The 14,484-nt window shown below is 48.8% G+C and overlaps 1 protein-coding gene across 1 annotated transcript in view; it reads left to right on the forward strand.

The window, feature by feature from the left end:
- Positions 1–9,317, forward strand: part of PCP4 (Purkinje cell protein 4) — a 57,895-nt gene extending 48,578 nt beyond the window's left edge. The window contains exon 3 of the mRNA XM_003798065.3: positions 8,911–9,317. Coding sequence (XP_003798113.2) covers positions 8,911–9,038 — 128 coding nt within the window. The 3' untranslated portion in view covers positions 9,039–9,317. The remainder of the gene's footprint in view (positions 1–8,910) is intronic.
- Positions 9,318–14,484: the final 5,167 nt, after the last annotated feature.

The raw sequence follows: 14,484 nt of genomic DNA on the forward strand, positions 1-14,484 counted from the left end.
AGAGTCCCCGTGCTGGCTGGCTGGGGTCCCCTGCTCCCCACTACAGAGGGACCATGCAGGGAGCTCCGGCTGGAGGACACTGTGGCGGTCTGCAGCCCTTGTTTCCAGCCTTTTAAACAACTTGCTGTCTTTGTTTCTTTATTGGTGTTTCATAAAATATGATGCTGTATGCCAGCATTATTATGCGCTAGGTGTATACATTTATTTTTCTTATTTTTGTCTCCGGAGAAATTGATGTCTTCCTCACACTAGATGCTTTATTTGAGGCATGAGGAATAAAAATTCCAATCCTGTCTTGCGTTTCCTACCATCTCTTTGGCTTGCCTGGTCTCAAGGGCAAGGGTTTGGAGGGAGGGTCTTTACAAGGGAGCCCACGCCAGCCCTCCTTGGTCAGTAGGTGGCCTTGGTGTTGGGGAGGGCCCCCAGCTAAGAAGGCCCCAGTGGGGCAAGGGCCGTGTCAATTAGCTTCATTATATCCAGGGCAGCAACGACAGGTGGTAGTGCCTTTAAAGTCAGTGTTAGACTTTGAAAGGAGGCAGGACACGCTAAGAACCTTGGCATTAATGCCCCATTTGCAAGGCATACTTAAGTTAAATGACTATTATTTCTTTATAGCGTGCTAAACTTTCCGTGCTTTTATAGTACGCTGTGTGCTTCGACTCCTAATGAAGGAAACTCCCACTCAGGACAATTATATCCCAATTTACTGCTTATGTACCAATTTCTGATCTACAGGATTAGGCCTTAGGAGGTAATTTGTTTCTGTCAAATAAATCTTAACATGTGGAAAGCTATAAATACATAAATGAAAGACTTGATCTATTTGTCTGCGCTGTATGTGGTGTGTTTGTGTGTGTGAATGTGGTGTGACATGTATCTGTGGTATGTGTGTGGTGTGGTGTGTGTGGAGTGCGTGGTGTGAGTGGGGTATGATATTCGTGTGCTGTGTGTGGAGTGTGTGGGGTGTGTGTGATATGGTACATGTAGTATGTGGTGTGTGTGTGGTGTGGTGCGTGTGGAGTGCATGGTGTGAGTGGGGTATGATATTCGTGTGCTGTGTGTGGGATGTGTGGGGTGTGTGTGATATGGTACATGTAGTATGTGGTGTGTATGCAGAGTGATGTGTGTGTTTTTATACATGGTGTGATATGCATGTGTAGTGTGTGGTGTGATGTGTGTGTGTGTGGTGTAGCATTTGTGCTGGGTGTAATATATGTGTGTGTGTATGATATGATATGTGTGTGTGGTGTGATGTGTGTGTATGATATGATGTGTGTGTGATGTGTATGGTATGATGTGTGTGCTGTGTGTATGATATGATTGTGTGTATGGTGTGATGAGTGTGCTGTGTGTGTATGATCTGACGTGTGTATGATATGATGTGTCTGTGATGTGCGTGCTGTGTGTATGATATGATTGTGTGTATGGTGTGATGAGTGTGCTGTGTGTGTATGATGTGACATGTGTATGATATGATTGTGTGTGTGGGGTGTGATGTGTGTGTGGGGTGTGATGTGTGCGCTGTTAAAACTAAAGCTGCTGTGCTCATGACGTGTTGCCAGCACCTCCAGGCAGTGACCTCACATCTTCATCAACTTGGGCACAATATATTTAAGATTTTCCTTTACCATGCTTAGGGTTAACATAAAGTGTTCATATTTTTGAATTATGCTTTGTTTCAAACTTTTTATCCTCTCTGGGGCTGTGGCAGGATCCATGAATAGCTCTGCTGTGCCCTGGCTGACTTTTCATGTCTGTTAATTTCGGAGGAATTTATGGTAATTATTTGAAGTCTGAGGCTCAGCTCTGAGCGCAGCTGAAGCATAACTTACTGGAAAGTGTGGTTTCTCCATGCCCTGAGGGGCCTTCCGCCTCCTCCCTCCTGGGACTGGCTTTGGCCTCGTTGGGGAAGTGCGGCCTCCATGTTCTCTCTTTCCAGAGGCCCCACCTGACACCCTTATCTCAGGCAACTCTTCGTTTTTGGAATCTCTGAAATTCCATTGCTTACCTGGCAGTTGCCTTTCTGCTTCTTCCCACAGAGATGCGGGCACACTCCATGCTGTCTCCCGGCCGCAGAGCAGCACCGCCATCCCGGGCACTGCAGACCCCTGGCCTGGGGAGCGTCCTCCATATGGGTTCTCCTGGAGGTGTGGGTTCTCCTGGAGGGCCTGGCTGAACCAGCAGAGTTTGCAGGCTGGTTGACTGTGTTACATGTAGGAGATGTTTCTCCCCAGAGCGACATGGTCTGGTCCGTACGGAAGCCTATCACCTTGTCCTGCATCTCAGGAGCTGCAGGTAGAGCGGCATCCCGAATGCAAGTGCGCCTGGATTTGGAGTCAGCTTGTATTTGGGAATGGTCTCGGAGAGGCCCCTATGAAACCTGACAATGAAGAGTTCCTGCAGCCCTCACAGACGGGTGCAGAGGGGGGAAGGCAAAGAATACAAAGCTGCTTTAAACCCTGGAAGACCCCCAAATTGGGCAAAGCACCATTACAGCCTGAATTTTGTGCCCACCACCCCCAGCCCGCCAAATTCGTATGTGAAGTCCTCACCTCATGCTCCAGAGCGTGGTGGCTGTGTTTGGAGCTAGCATCTTTAAAGGGACAGCTAATGTTACATGAGGCCAATAGGGTGGGTCTTGGTCCCATAGGACTGTGTCTGTACAGGAAGAGGAAATCTGGGCACAGAGAGGCAGCAGGGACATGTCCTCACGTGCAGGACACCGCGGAGAGAGGATGCTGAAGCCAAGGAGGGCGGCTGCAGGAGAAGCTGACCTGCCACACCTTGACCTCAACTCCAGCTTCCAGAACTGTGAAGACACATTTGTGTTACTAAAGCTGCCCAGTGTGTGGTACTTGCGGTGTGGCCTGAGTGAACTGGTACTGGCGCTCAGTATCTGAGGGTAGCCGGGAAGACCATTGGGAACCTCCTCCAGCTCTTGACTGTGCTTATCGGAACAGATAGAGGCAAGAGGAATTTTGGTATAGGAAAGTATTTCTCTACCTTTGGGTCTGCAGGACGATGTCAGAGACTTGAAATATCCCTGTGGGCTTGTCTTCACCTGGCAGAATTCACGGCTTTATATTTATGGTTCCCTATCTTACATTTCCCCATCAAATGATCTGTGAAAGGATATTCACTTCAGGAAGTAAGGGAGGATCAATTTAATGCTCAATAAAGAGTGGTTCTTATTGCAATTCCATCTTTAAGAAGGGCCACCTGAGCGGTTCTCTTATGACAAAATAAAACATGTAATAGCAGAGGCCACTTTCTGTCCCAGGCTTTGCAAGGGAAAGGCAGCGTTTCAGGAAGGTGACGTAAGACATATCTATAGTAGAGCAAACCATAGGCTTGAATAGGACCGGGTGGCTTCCTATTATAGGAGGCTGTGGCAGAACTGAACCAGATAACATCCAAGGTCCAGAAAGCATCAATTCTTCATTGTACTAGGGCCGTCGGCAGAGCGGTGTCAGGCCTTGGTGTTTTATGAAGTTTCTGCTGGGGGGTGGGGAAGACTCATTGCTTGGGGCCATCTTGTAGCAGTGCTCTTTGTTGAGAGAGGGAGAGGGGAAGAGAGAGAGAGAGAGAAGGCACAGTATAATAGATAACAAACAGGGATGTGTAGATGGACAGATGGCGGGTAGCACACAGATAATGCAGCAGTTAATGTCAGCTCCCCAGCCTGGTAGAGACTGATTTTCATCTCTTTTGAGATGACATCTTTCAGGTGACGGAGTTGGCAGAGTCAGATGAAGTCTAGAGGGCTTTGGGGGGGCTCCTGGCCCACCCAGGCACACAGGACGTCGCAGTTATGGGGTGTGTTCTGAGTTATTCTGGTCGGGAAGTTGGTTTCCCGTCATCCTCTGATGGAGCTGGAGTCTTCATCTTCTTCTATCAGCTCAGCTCACTGGCAGCAGTGTTATTATTCTCTCGACTCTGTGGTCAGCGTGAGAATTTCAGAATGTCTATGAAGAGGGAAATGGTAGAGTTCCAGAACCCAGGGCAGACACAAACAAGAATGCAGAGTCCTGGACAGTTTACCAAAGCTTTGGTGAAATATTAGTTAAAAGGATAAAGCCTCAGATAAGTTAGACTTAGCAAAGACCCGGGCAGCCTCAGGAACTAGTACAGGTTCTAAGAACTCCAGCCTGTGACATGGGTGGGCAGCGTGTGGACAGAGATCAGACGAGAGGCACAGCTGAATTGGCCATGAGTTGTGTCCTGTTGGAATCAGGTGCCGCCTGTGGCTGACGGTGGCTGTGTGATTGACAGGCACCCCACTGTCTGTTCCTGGAAGACACCTGTGTAGTGCTCCCACGGGTTAGTTTTTGTGCTATGTTAATTGCAGTTCATTAAGAACCTGAGTAAGGGGCCATCCTCAGTCTGGTTTAGTGTAACATGCTGCTTGTTCAGAATGACAAAAGCCACCGGTGGGGTGAGGTGGCCAATGTATTCTTTCGGTTCTGGCAGCAGAGCCCTACACAGAAATGTCAGGGGCAGGACCCAGCCCAGTCGTGAAACCTCAGACATCATCAGAAATGAACAAGTAGAAATATGTGTGAAATAATGGCACAGGAGTCTGGAAATGACAATGGCACCTGTGTTATCGGTACCCCTGCTGTCTCCTGGTGTGGTCAGCGCCCCCCTGGCTATGGAGAGGGAGCCTCTCTTCTGTGTTGTTCCATCTTTATACTTACATGGCTGTGAGTTGTGGGTGCAGGGACGCCACATGGCCACACATGCCCCTTTCTCCCACCTTTGAGATTCTGGTCACGTCCTGTCCCATACACCATGGCCTGCAGTTTAACCTACAACCTCTCGTAACAGTGGGAAAAGGTATTTTATATCTCCTTTTGTAGATAAGGAAACTGAAGAGCAGAGAAGCAGAGACCCTTTCCCAGAGTCACAGAGCAGTGGGAGGCGACCCCCAGACCCAGCTCTCACCTGGACGCCACACCCCTGGCCCTGTTGTTATCCCATCTTGTGCAGGGAGGATCTTGGATCTTAGAGTCCAGAGTGGGTCAGCTGAGGACATGGGACCTGCGTTTTGTCTGTCCCCGGGCAGGTGTCGGTGGCAGGCACTGCTGCCCTTGGCATGGAGAGGCTCTACTACTCATCTGGGGCTCCCTGGCCCGAGACCCCAAGTCAGTGGGGATTACTCAGGAACCCGAACCCATCCAGGGTTTCTCTGGCTCTGCTGGGTCCCCACAGAGGACTGACGGATCATGGGCCCTGAGCTCTGGGGCACATCTGTGTCTTCCTGGTTCCATCCTGTGTCCACTGCTGGATATCTTCCTGGGGACACCTGTGTCTGTGCCACTCCTCTCCCCACCGTGCCCTGCCACTTCCTGTGCCTCTGCCCTGCCACACAGTGTCTCCCAATGTCCTTCCCAGGTGTCACATTTTCCACTTTTTTCATGGTCTCCTTTGTGGACTGTGCCCCCTCTGGTTGTCTCCACAGTGGCTTTGCCACAGCAGCCCTGGCCACACTCCTGCAGAGGCCTGTTCAGACTCTGTGGCAACAGTGGGGAAGCGAGGTGAGGAAAGGTCTCCGAGACTGGTCCCTGCGGAGGGTAAGGGGTGTGTTTAGTCCTCCAGTGGAAGTAGGCGCACCGTGCCTACCGTGCCAGTTAACGGATTTAATCGAGCACCTGCTATGGGCTGGGCCTTGTGCCAGATGATGAAACCAGGCAGATGAGTCCCTGCCCTGGCAGAGCTCACACTCCAGTGAGGTGGAGGCCAACCAGGGGAGGACAGAGTGACAGAGTAATGGGTGTGACTGTGCCCCAGAGAGCCTAATACAGGCTGTGGGTTGGTGTGCCCACAGGGGGACATGTCTGGGGACTCTGCCCTCCTGAAACCCTCCAGACTCCCCTATAGACAAGGCCCAGTTTTCCTTGGGCCAGCAGAAATGGCCCTGGTGCAGCCCCCACCCCTGCCCTGGAGTGATGGGGCCACTGGGACCCTGTTGCTGTTCCCAAGGTCACTCGTGTGGGCAATCTTGCAGCCTCCAAGGCTCTGAAGAATGGCCCTGGGGGTGGGTGCCTGGCTGTGGTCCTGCCCCACTCTCTGCGTCTATGTCCCCAGGGATCTGCTGAGTCTGAGTGTTCAGTGCTGTCCTTCCCTGGCTCCCAAGACCACACAGAGCCATCTCCAGTCCCTCAGAGAACCTGCACTGAACCCGGGGCCATCGGATCTGATCAGCTGTCCCTCCTCGTCTGCCTTGCACGTCCCCACTGGCTCGATGGAAGGAACCCCATGTAATTCCCGTCATAGCGGCAGCCCTTCCCCAAGGACCCCTGTGCTCCATAGAGGACGGGGAAAGTAGCCATTCCTTAAAATGGCTTAAATATTCCTTAAATATCAGTGTTTTCTTGTTAAGCACTTAATATGTTTCAAATGAGAGAGGAATCAATAAATCACTTTTGGCTGAGATTAATGTAAGAGATAATCATATAATTGATTTTTATGACCCGTCTTTATCTCTTATTACATATTCCCTAAATACACATAATTTTCTGTGCCTTCATTTATCACTTGTCGAAACCAATATTCCTGCTTTCTTTCATTATTTTAAAAGGGGAGAGATGAATCAGGCCTTTCAGAAACTTCAGGCCGCAGCAACATTTTAAATCTAAAAGAGAAACCTCCCATCGTGGTTTGAATCCGAGTGGATTTTCCCTTTTGTAGCCACTATGGAGTCAGTGCAAGGATTTCTGTGGGAGTAAGAGGATTTGGGCCTGCCAGCCACCTAGGACAACTCCAACTCCGAGCGTCGCAGGTGCCATATCACTGCAGGTGTTGTTGGCACTAAAAGGGTGTATTGCTATTAGCACAAGCAGTGGAGTCCTTTGGGTTTGCTAGATATTTGCCCCCCAGTTCCAGGCTCATGGAATAATATTAATTAAGCACCTTTAAAGCATCTGCTTGTGTGCCCCAGGAAACTCCTTCCTTCACCTTAGTGTTCTGCCGTGACATCAAAGTGTGGATGACCACTGGGTCCAGGAAGAAACAGTTCTACTTGTCCCCTGAGTCATCTGGATTCTCATAAATTAAAAAGGGGGCCCCAAGTATTCCTCGAACATCGGTGCCCTCAAAATCCCTGCTTACGTGAACACTGGCAACAAATCTCAGAAGAAAACAGTTGTTTGATTTAGGTCACGGCCCCATCAGCTCAACAAGGCTTGCACAGGCAGAGCCAGCGTCCCCTCCTCCTAGATGGGGGTGGTATTGGAGGGCTCCAGGCAGAAGCTGCTCAGTTTCTAGGAAAACTGAGAGGAGCTTACTGAAGGATTTGCAGAGGACATGTCACAGGAGCAGAATATGTAATAATATCTCTTATTACATATTCCCTAAATATACATAATTTTCTGTGCCTTCACCTAAAATAAATGCTGCTTCTCATCTGTCATCCCTCCCGCCCTCCCTCAGTCCTCTGAGGGGGTCTGAGAGGGGAGGGAGGAGGGGAAAGATGACAGAGCGAGCCAGAGAGAATGAGCGGGAGGCTTCCCTCAGGTAACCCCACCTCCTCCCTCCTCTGCTGGAGCCGGAGCCCGAGCACTATTATGCAGAGTCACTGAGAGAGGATGTGGATGGATCCCTCTAGGTTAGTGACAGTCAGAAATCAGGCCCACTCTCCGCTCCCTGGCTGGGGCTCTTTTCTCCTGCCCCCAAAGTCCCCTCATTCCCCTGTCCCCAAGCTGGATGTGCCCCTCATACAGCTGCCACCTCTGCTCCAGCTGAAGCTCCAGGTGGCAGCAAGGCTCTTGGCCCAGGTCCCAGGAGAGGTGGGTCCTGTCCCCAGTTCTGGCTTGAGCTAACTCCAGGCCCTCATTTGTCACTTCGCCTGTGGTCAAGGAGTTGGATCTCCACTCTGGCTGTGCCTAGAGGCTTTTTATAAAGTGTAGCTGTCAGGGCTTCCCCAGAGGTGCCAATTTATCTAACTTGTCCTTACTCTCAGGAATACCCTTCCCACTGGGGCTGTGCAAGGAGGTGGCCCTGAGTCTGGGGTGGGGCCCCAGGGCCTGTATTTAAAAAAGAAAGAAAAAGAAAAAAGATACCTTTGATAATTCTGATGTTCGGTCTTTACCAGGCTGCAGGATTTTAAGAGCTTTTCCCCTCTGTGACACGAGCATGTTAGCCGTTTATTTGCTTTGACCACTTGGCTGCATGCTGACCAGCTCTGTAAGACGGTAAGACGCACAGCACAGTGGGGTGAGCAGCCCGGCCTTTGTTTGCTCTGGCTGGCATCCCATTTCAACCGTGATTACAGTGCAAATTAGTTAAATCCTTCTTCCTTAGCAAACAAATTGCTAAGCCTACCTTGTAGGAACAAAATGTAAGATTTGTGAAAGCTCAAACTGTGAAGGGCAGGTAGTGCCATTCGGTCTTGACAACGTAAGAACTGCTGACTGGCCGACTGCAGGAAGCAATCTCACGGGTGACAGGAACACACAGAAACCCCACACTTTACCTTGTTAGCCCGGAGCCCTCGTGAGTATCAGCGACTGCTGGATCAATACTGCAGTAATATTTAAGTTAGACCTACATGAGACAGCAGGAGAAAGTGACAGCACAGCTAATATTTTGAAAACCATATGTAGACTACGGCCTTTGGGAACAGAAAATCATGCAGAAAATAGATGAAATGTTGAAACTGTGTCCTTGAGTTTCACTGTTCCTCTCTAGATGCAGAGTTCAGGCAGCAGAAGGGGGTGGATTCTGAGCTCTGTCGGAATTCTCCATTGGAGTTTACCTTGGCAGTGTGGCTTTCATCCTGAGGTGGTAACGACCCCTGCAATTGAGCGCACGCACCACCCCTTGGACTGCAGCTCCACTTACCCAGAGCTGCTGCCTGCTTGCTATTCCCAGCTCAATGATGGCTTTCTTTTTGTGTTTTCCTTGCTACAGATGGGCAGAAGAAAGTTCAAGAAGAGTTTGACATTGACATGGATGCACCAGAGACAGAACGTGCAGCCGTGGCCATTCAGTCTCAGTTCAGAAAATTCCAGAAGAAAAAGGCAGGCTCTCAGTCCTAGTGGGAGAGCCCCTCCTAGCCCTCCTGAAGATAGCAAACTCAACCATCATCTGTCAGGAAATTAAAAGAGCAACCGCCTAGAGAGAACTCATCCACACACACAACACACGCACAGCAAACCTATAATGCATGTACAGAAACCTGTGTATTTATTCCCTTGTAGGAGGGTGTAGACAGTGAGATGCGAGTAGCTAAACCTCCCTGTTTATCTCCATCACCATTCCTCCTGCAACTCACTACTTTCCCTGACGTTGTAATAAAACGGAGTTAAGATGAGCGATTGAAGTGTCTGCCCTTGTCTCTCTCTTTCTATTAATCTGGGAAGTTACCTGGTGTTAGAGGTGACTGCAAACTAGAAGTCTTACTTCATCTGAAGAGTCAGAGATGTAACACGGTGCCTTCTTTTGGGAGCTTTTGTGCTGAAAACGAGAGATCCATTCTCAGCTGTGCCCCTGTCATTTGGAGAGTACTAACTGCCGACTGTGGAAGGCGATGCATTTTTTTCTTATGGGGGATTAGAGCCGTGTACCCTGGGGTGCCAAAGACTCAGACGTTTCCCTGGGGAATTATGACTGATCCAGAAGAAGGAATAGGAGAGGGTGTCTTAGATTTACTCAGCAGAACCATTTCAGATCTCCAAAGCGGATCCCCACCCTGCTGAGGGCCATTCTGTGAACTTCCTGCCAGCCCCTGCACCTGGGGAATCCCTGGGGGTGGTGCCTTCTCCAGGCCCCCCACCTCCTCTGTGCCCCACACTGACTTGCTGCCTTTTGGGGTTACTTACTGCAACCTGCAGTTTGGGGAAGCTCCCACCCCACCCCCTTCCCTGAAATCCTTGAAGATAAATAGTTCTACACACCCCGAAGTGGTTTTATAGGCCGTGAGGAGAGGTCCATCACGTGGAGAGGACCATGCCACTAAGCCAGGGGCCAGGCAGGTGGGTGCCTGCCTGGGGGCCGCAGGTGTTGGTACCCCTGACCCCTGATTCCTGCTGAGGCTTTTGTTTGAGCTTTGCCACATGAGAAGCTGACGTGGAGGCCACATCTCGGCAACTCCCAAGATGCCCTGTGCACCATGGGCCGTCACATTTCCTTCCTTCACCAGCTCCTTATCAAAGGATCAGGGGGAGCGTGAAGCCGAGTGGGAAGGGAGGAAGGGATTCTGCTGTGTGTGTGAACTCTCGTGTGAGGTGTGAGCCCGCTGGGTGTGGGTGACACTGTTCCTTTGGGAGGGCTTGGTTTGTTCCATGAGGACACATATAGAGAAAGATTGGCATGTTTGAGAGATTTACTCTCCCCCCAAATCCCTCTGAAAATGTGTGCATTGTCTATTATAAGGAAATTCCTCCTGCCAGGTGACTGTCTGCCCCTGAGAGGAAGAGAAAACACTGGGTCTGTGAGCCATTTGCTGTGAGCAGAGAGCTCCAGGGAACCACTTTGGCCTGAAAGCCAGACAGGGCTCCCAGAGACTCCCAGGGGTATGGTCCCTACTGAAAAGAAGACCACAGATTGAGGGACACTGCAGGAACATCTTCCTGAGACAGTGAAAATGGCATGGGTTGTGATGTAGTCTTCTTTGGAGTTCCCCAAAGCTACCAAAGTAAAGTAACCCAGGAGCAAAACAGACATATAGCTCAGATGAATTCCTCCACACCTCATCCTCCAAGAACCCCAGTGTCCCCTTGTCTTCTGAGTTTTTCACATGAAGGAAGTGGTGGGGGGCTCCCCATACACTGGGTGCGCTCTGCCCCCTGGAAGCTTCTTATGTGCAAATGCTACACCATTTCACACAAAGGATTTTGGTATCATTGGGGGTTCTGAAGCCAGTCCCCTATGGACACCAAGAAATGCCTATACTTTTAAAATCTAGGTAGTGAATAGATGGGTGTTATATTTTTCTCTTTACTGAATGTTTGGCCTATTTCCTAAAAATGTTACAAAGAGAACTCTCTGTCCCATTTCTAAATCCATTCAAACTTTATACAGTTTAGAAATCCTTTATTTCTCAGTTAAGTCACATGTATGAATGATTTTCAGGAATGAGTTATGTGCCTCAGATTCAATTGAAAAGAATATAATGAATCTGTTAAAATATATTATGTATTTGTAAAAGAAAAAAAAAGCAAAGCCCAATAGCCCAATGGAGGGCTCTTCCCCAAGGGACTGGGAACACTCCTGTCTTCAAAAGCAACAACAGCCTCTGGGGACAGAAGGAGGAGAGTGGGGTGGGGCGATGAAATTTGGAGAGGTCCCTCAATGATTGTCACGTGCCTGTCTTGTCCCACTCACAGGGCTAGGGTCTAACTAGGGTACTGTGAGCCACAGGGAGGGGTGAATTTAATTATTCACTTCCCAGGTAGACTCAAGAGCATCTAAAACTCAAGAAGACAGTAAAGAGATTTCCAGCGTCCCCTGCTCAGTGTAGGAATCAGGCAGGTTGAGACTGTGCCCTCACAGGGCCAGAAGAATGAGAAGGGCTCATGGCTGTGGGCGTGGGAGGGCCTTTCCCTCTCTGGGGGCTGTAGCACTCATCCTGAGAGGAGGAAGGAGTCCCTCAGCATGTGACACAGGGCAGTGGTCCCCAGCCTTTTTGGCACCAGGGGCCAGTTTCACAGAAGACAATTTTTCCACAGACTGGGGTGGAGGAGTGGTTGGGGATGACTCAAGCATTATATCTCCACCTGAGATCGCCAGGCATTAGGTTCTCATAAGGACACACACCTAGAGCCTTGAATGTGCCGTTTGCAGTAGGGTCTGGGCTCCTCTGGGAATCTAATGTCATTACTGATCTGACAGGAGGTGAAGCTCAGGCAGTGATGCGAGTGATGGGGAGTGGCTGTAGACACAGAGGAAGCTTCTCTTGCCCACCCATCACTCACCTCCTGCTGTGCCACCTGGTCCCTAACAGGCCATGGACTGGTACTGGTCCACGCCCCGGAGTTGGTGACTGCGCACAAAGGGTATTAGCCATTTGGAGCATCACTAACCCAATTTTGGGTCACTCAGGTTTATTAAAATCCTACTGTGCAGATGTACTTGGTGCTGTGGCCACAACACAGGCTCATCCTGGTCAAGGTGCTGGGGGCTGGTGAACAGGTACTAGACACAGGTGAACAGGCACTAGAATGGGCAGAAGAGCAGAGTGGTGTGCAGAGTCCCTCAGCCATGGACTGAGGGCGGCAGGACCTTTTGGGTAATAAGGGCTGGGGGCTGGGGCCATGTCTGGGCAGGACCCTCCAGTCTCAGAGGCTGGAGCGGTCTACACACCCCAGCCTGAGGATGCAGCTCTGACCACTGAACTCAGGGAGACTTGGAACTGGACTCCTATTTGACTTATAGGATGGGCAAGTGACTACAGAGATTACCTTCCTCAAGTAGCCACTTGCCTTGACATCAAAGTGATGACAAAATTTACTTGGGAAGGTGGCTAGCAGAACGTTAGAAGTTTAAAATGAGGTGAATGCATGGGTGCCTGGCTGATGGTAGCTGCCTAATACATGGAAACAATATTACTGATAAGCTGGTGTGGTAAAGAGTCACTCACGGCCTCCCTTTCCAGCGCCCTTTGTCCTGACTCACCCTGAGACATGGAAATCTTCCCTTGGATATAGCCAGCTGGGCCAGGGGTGGGCACCTGCCCCGGGGGGTGGGCTCAGCCAGGCAGCATCTTTCTCATGAGTCTGAGCTAATCATCATGGGAACTGAGCCAGGACAGGAGGGAGAGGTTGAGTTGAAGCTGAAACTGGTGTTGTGACAAGTAAAAAAAAGCTTTAAAAACCTTGACTTTTGTAAGAAGCTGCAACAGCCCATTTGGAGAGACCTGGAGGAAGAAGAGGAAGAGGATTTGAGACTCAAGATACTTGGGCCCTTGAGAGATGCAGGGTACCCAGGGTTAAGTTAGTAATTTGGTTGTGATGAACAGAAACCCACTCATACCTGCTGAAAAAAAAAAGACAGAATTATTCAGGTCTCACAGACATCCAAGAATAGAGCATCTAAGATACCCAAGAAAAGAACAGAATGCAGGGACAGGCAGGATTACATTGGATTTATAAATAAATTGGGGCACAGTGGGGAAGAATTGACATCTTTATAACATTGTCTTTATAGCATTTATGACAGCAAAGTTGTATAGTTTTCTTTATATAGGTTTTGTACATTTCTTTTTATGCTATTTCTAGATATTTTATAGTTTTTATTCTTCTAAGTAGACTCTCTTCCCAAAGCATTCTCTAGTTGGTTTTGCTGTTATCTAAGTGAGCTACTGATTAATTTATATTTAACTCTGTAACTATTCTTCTTACTGAACTACATAATACCTGGTCATTTTTCAGTAGATTTCCAGGTAGATAGTCTTATCATCTGCAAATAATAACATTTTGTTTACATACTTTGTTTTTGTACAGATTGAGTCAAGGTTAACCAGGTACGCGTGACCTTCAGCCAGATGCCGTGCACTGTACCTAATAGATGTGAATTTCCCCATCTCTCCTTCCCTCTCTCCCTTGCTTGACTTTTGTTGAGAATCAATGATTTTCACTTCCATAGGTGCACTTAAGTGTTGACCAATTAGTTCCATTTTGGTATTGTGTAGGTGTGTTTGTTTCTCCATTCTTGTGATTTTTGTCTCTTCTTTTCCACTACTTTTAGTTCCTTTATTCTTGTCTTGTCTTCCTTATAATTCACCCTTGTATATTGAAGGAAGCTTGGGCATTATTTCAGTTGCAAGAGCCATAGTGACATTTCATGAGGTGGCCATTTGCACAGATTATCTATTTTGGATTGATTGACTGTTACATCCATACGATCATCTTTTCTTAAGTCCTGTGGACCTTTTGTTGTACTTTTTACAAATGCACATATTTAATACTCCTTGAATATTAACCCAGATGAATTTGTTTAATTGTAATGAGAGATTGGACAGGAAGAAGGAGTTTAGGGTTAGAGCTTATTTGGGATTTGTTGTGTCACATTAATATTAATGTCATATTTAGGAAACTTCACTTGATTCCAATTCTAATTGGAGATGATTGATGTAGGGCCCCTCGGCCACTCTGTAATATGCAGTGTGTTAGGGCTTGTGTAACAAAATACCACATCCTGGATGGCTTAGGCAACAGACATTTGTTGCTTACAGTTGGGCAGCCTGAAACGTCCAAGATGAAGGTGCTGGCAGACTTGCTTCCTGGTGAGGGCTCTCTTCCTGACTTGTAGATGGCCACCTTCTTGCTGTGTCCTCATGTGGCAGACAGAGTGGGAACTCTGGTATCTCTTCCTCTTCTCCTAAGGGCACTAATCTCATGATGGGGGCCCCACCCTCTTGATTTCCTTTAAGCCCAATTACCTCAGTAGGGTCCCATCTCCTAACACTATCATCACAGGAGTTAGGGGTTCACCATTTGAATTTTGAAGGGACATTCAGTCCATAACATCCAATTTAGCTTTGTG

This window comes from Otolemur garnettii, unplaced genomic scaffold (genome assembly GCF_000181295.1).
Source record: "Otolemur garnettii isolate 467f Iridium unplaced genomic scaffold, OtoGar3 scaffold00128, whole genome shotgun sequence".
NCBI lineage: Eukaryota > Metazoa > Chordata > Mammalia > Primates > Galagidae > Otolemur > Otolemur garnettii.